This window comes from Volvox carteri, assembly GCF_000143455.1.
Source record: "Volvox carteri f. nagariensis unplaced genomic scaffold VOLCAscaffold_11, whole genome shotgun sequence".
NCBI lineage: Eukaryota > Viridiplantae > Chlorophyta > Chlorophyceae > Chlamydomonadales > Volvocaceae > Volvox > Volvox carteri.
In genome coordinates, this window is record NW_003307554.1 from 85,347 (window position 1) to 89,502 (window position 4,156).

Below are 4,156 nucleotides of genomic sequence, written 5' to 3' on the forward strand. Positions count from 1 at the left end.
CGTGATGGTAGCCGTCATGCGATGCACCGCGGTACACAGGTTGCCGAACACGCTGGGTTCATGACCAGTGGCACTGGGTTGGTGACCTGCCATCATGAAGTCCTGTACACGCCCTACGGCGGTACATGTGAGGTGCGCCTGGCTGCGTTCGATTGTCTTCGCAGTGTACTTGGAGCTGTAGTACGCAGCGTCACGGGCGCGATCAATGGTGGGTTGTAGGAGGGGGCAGTCGCCGCGTTCGTTGATGGGACGCGCTAGTTGGGCGGCGATGTCAGCCGTGTAATCCCGGTCGACTTCGCAGGCCAGGGACATCAGATGGTTGCATCCGAAGGCCAGAGCAATCGCAGGCATGTGCGGCACCAGGTTGGATGCGAGGCGGGGCAGCAAAAATAGACCGGTGGTACCGACCCACTGGAAAGCTGTGCGGATAAATCGGGGAAAGGCCATGCCGCAGCTGTCGTCGGTGCCACGGCAGCCGTGCCGCTTGCATGTTGAACTGTGGGTGTGGGTGAGGGTGCTGCGTATGGCGGCAGCATGATGGGCACGGCAGGCGCAGTGCCGGGATGGAGGTGGTAGTCCGCCGTTTGCATACCCTGCCAGGCATTCAAAGTCGTACGCGGCAGGTGGGCAATTTGCCTGTACTTCTGGCACGGACAAGCCATGTTGCTGCGCTTCCGTATTAGACATACCCATGACGAGAGGCTGCATTTCATTGGTCGGTGTCGGAGCATAGTACGGCGAGGGGTACCACATTTCGCACAACGCGTATGCAAGCGCCAGAGCTCGGCAATTCGGACCGCAGAATAACGCTTGGAGGTTGTCCAGCGCGAAGTACTGGAGGTGTGCGACTCCGTGCAGGTGTAGTGCCAATCGTCCGCTCTGCTCGATTTTGACGACTACCTCAAATACGACCCCACAGAAACAGTTGGGGTCAGTTTGTCGCATTGCTCCAGGCGTGAAGCCAAACAGGTGTTCCACCAACACCTCTTTGGTGGCGATGAGCAGCGCCGCACAGCTGTGCGGGTCTTCTTTGACGCGGCGCCACTTTTCCACCGTGCTGCTGATATGGGTCGGACGCCCGGCGTCATCAAAATCTATGACCTGACCGGAGGCTACAACGGCACAGCTAGCGTGCATGTCCGCCGGGTTCAGATTGAAGAACAATGGCGGCCAGCCAATAGTGAGGGCAGCCGCACGCATCGTGGCTTTTGCACCGTTGTAGTAGGCATCCGTAAGGTCGATTCGTAGCAGGCTGGCGCGTGCGCCATCCAGGAGGGCACGCACCACGGGTGACTGTTGCGACAGCTGGTGCCGTCGCTGCGCATGACGGTACGGTAGTGCCAAGATGTCTGCCATGGTACGTACCACATCCCGTGGTACTAGTGCCGCTGCTCCACCCAGCCGTGGTCGCATGCGCAGGGCCACTCCTACCTGCGCCATGCTTTGCTGCCGCACGCTGATATCATACATTCGGGCAAGCAGCATCAAGTTACCGCTGAACTGCGCCCGTGGCACCCTCCGTACAAGGTGGCTGCAATACGAGGCGAACGACATACCCGGTGGCCGTTGTCCGGACAAACCATATGGAAACGAAACCGGGAAGCAGACGTTGAGGATGGCTGGATGGCGGTCATCCAGGATCTGAGCACCACGGCCGCCAGCAGCGAACGCGAGACGTGCACGCCCGGTGAGCAAGTCGTGCACCACGTTGGGCCGGTTATCAAAGTCGGTGCCGTCCGTCGGAACAGGAGCTGGTTGTGGAAGGACCACCTCCAGTTCATTCGGGATGCCCAGATTGGCATCAGCTGCGTTGGGTGGTGGGGGCGGATATTCGTAAGATGGGCAAATGGCACGTTCGGGATGCCCAGATTGGCATCAGCTGCGTTGGGTGGTGGGGGCGGATATTCGTAAGATGGGCAAATGGCACGTTCGGGATGCCCAGATTGGCATCAGCTGCGTTGGGTGGTGGGGGCGGATATTCGTAAGATGGGCAAATGGCACGTTACTCGAGTGACATCCGCAACGTTCGCATAAGACATGCAGCACTAACACGATGAATAGTGCACATCGGATATTCTTACCAGGATCGCCTGGTTGGCGCAGGACGACCGCGACAGGCGCCAAGCCCGTAGCACCAGCATCTATGATGGAAAATAAACACGGTTGCGCAGACGTACGAGGAGGTGAACAGAAGCACAGTTAATGGTTCGGAATCTAACACGTTCGGACGACACATACGGCAGCACTTATAGCATGTGAAAAACCGCAGCTGTATACAGCTGTATACAGGCTGTACAGGACAACGGTGTTACGGGTGCGGATAAACAGTTATGTATGTACCGTTTTGCTAGGTTGGTACCGTACCGTACCCATACGTGCCGTGTACCCATCACACACATACCTGCCATGCGAGTGTCGGAGGTGGTCGTTCCAGGCGCGGGTACATCGGGACCTATAACAGATGCACGAGTACAGAATCACCATTGCCGGGAGGATGCATGCGAATCAGGTGGAAACAATACCGCGAGGTGGAAGTGAACGGACGTAGCAGCATTTATAGGTGGCAGTATTCAGTTGTCAACTTCACTGATGTATGCCGTACTTAACAAGTCGCACCTGTACGAAGCGGTGGTCCATAGGCGCCAGCATCATGAAGGATATCATTAGCTGTGCCGGTCGGTCCAGCTGTGGTGTCGTCGGCAGCTATAACACAGGAACATTAAGGTTGGAAGGACGTGCGTGAAGCAGGTGGAAGTAATAATGCCAGTTTGGAAGCGTCATATGCAGTATGCAGCCCTACGTCAGCTATGAAAAGTCGCACCTGTCTCAAGTGGTGAACCATAAACGCCACCGCCATCAAAGTTATTACCAACGATGTTTCCTTGCAACGTTTCATGCAGCTGCCGTACACCAGCAGCACCGGTACGGTCGTGTAGGAAGGTACTTCGCAGTACACCAGCGACTTCCGGATCGGTAGGACCGATTGCGGAGCGCAGCAGTGCTTCCGGTACTTGTGCAATGCATCCCATACGCTCATACTCCTGTATAGCTTCTTCATCCACTGCACCTTCATCTTCATCGTTATGTTGAAGGAAACGCACCCAGGCGACGACGACGTTGCCACGCACTTTCAGGCCTGGTGCACGGCGGACACGATCCAGCAAGTCCTGCCGGTCTCGGACTTGATCCACGCAAACCACCGTGAAAGCGCCAGCCAAATCCGCAACACGCGCGGGCAACTGGCCCCGTAGCATATTGGGGTCAGGGTTTACGACCGCGATGCCATGAGATTGAACGGCACATGGCAATACCTCGGGAGGGCGGCCCGCGAGATGTACAATCATGAGCTGCTGCATGAGACGGCCCCGCCCTAGCAGTTGACTCTCCACGAACGTGGGCGCAGGCAAGGGATCGCCCAGGTGATTAACAGATGGCACGTCACCCGGATCGAGTCGTGCCAAAGCCGCTTCAGGTATTCGGCGTGCTGCAACAAAAGCGGCGGGAGGTGGGTATCGGGCAGGCACAATTGAAAGATAAGGTGTTTAAACGAGAAGAAGAAGAAGAGCCGAAGGGGAAGGCCATACCGGCCGCACAGAGAAAACGGCTGGACGAAACAAAGGTGCTGAACAGCATGATCCAATGGACGGAGGGACTGGCTGTATAGGAGACAGAACAATTGCTTACCTGCGAGTGCCTTCTCGCACGAGGTGCAGATGGTGAATTCATCCGGAGCATCATCGTGTGGAAACACGGTCCGGTTCGGCAACTCTGTATCAAGACGCATGCAAAACGGAACCTCCACACTTATTGGGTCATCGACGCAAGGCCGCGGCTGCACCCGCGGTGGATGGGGTTGTAATTCCGGAGGTAGCTGCATTGTGGCCGCGTCATCTGCAGCACCTGGCTCATTAGTCCCGTTGTCTCCACCGTCGCTGTCAACTGCTAACGCATCTTCATCTACGAATGCCGCTCGATCAGGGTCACCACCGATGCCAGCACTACTCGCGCGTTCGGATCTGCCGATACGATACCGAGCCGGCAGAACCGGATCTGGCGGCGGTGGTGCGGTACCTTGGGCAGTGCAGGGCATGCGCCGCCAAGCCAGGGTACGCGCATGACGCGGCACTGCGGCGGTGCACATGATGTCGGCGCGCAA

The 4,156-nt window shown here is 57.4% G+C and overlaps 1 protein-coding gene across 1 annotated transcript in view; it reads right to left on the reverse strand.

The window, feature by feature from the left end:
• The window catches only part of VOLCADRAFT_88986 (uncharacterized protein), a gene marked incomplete at both ends in the record, with an annotated part of 15,447 nt that overhangs the window by 3,696 nt on the left and 7,595 nt on the right, over window positions 1–4,156 (reverse strand). The window contains 7 exons of the mRNA XM_002948726.1: window positions 87–496; window positions 593–1,805; window positions 2,082–2,141; window positions 2,402–2,452; window positions 2,617–2,703; window positions 2,822–3,484; window positions 3,685–4,050. Of these exons, the coding sequence (XP_002948772.1) occupies window positions 87–496; window positions 593–1,805; window positions 2,082–2,141; window positions 2,402–2,452; window positions 2,617–2,703; window positions 2,822–3,484; window positions 3,685–4,050 (2,850 nt within the window). The remainder of the gene's footprint in view (window positions 1–86; window positions 497–592; window positions 1,806–2,081; window positions 2,142–2,401; window positions 2,453–2,616; window positions 2,704–2,821; window positions 3,485–3,684; window positions 4,051–4,156) is intronic.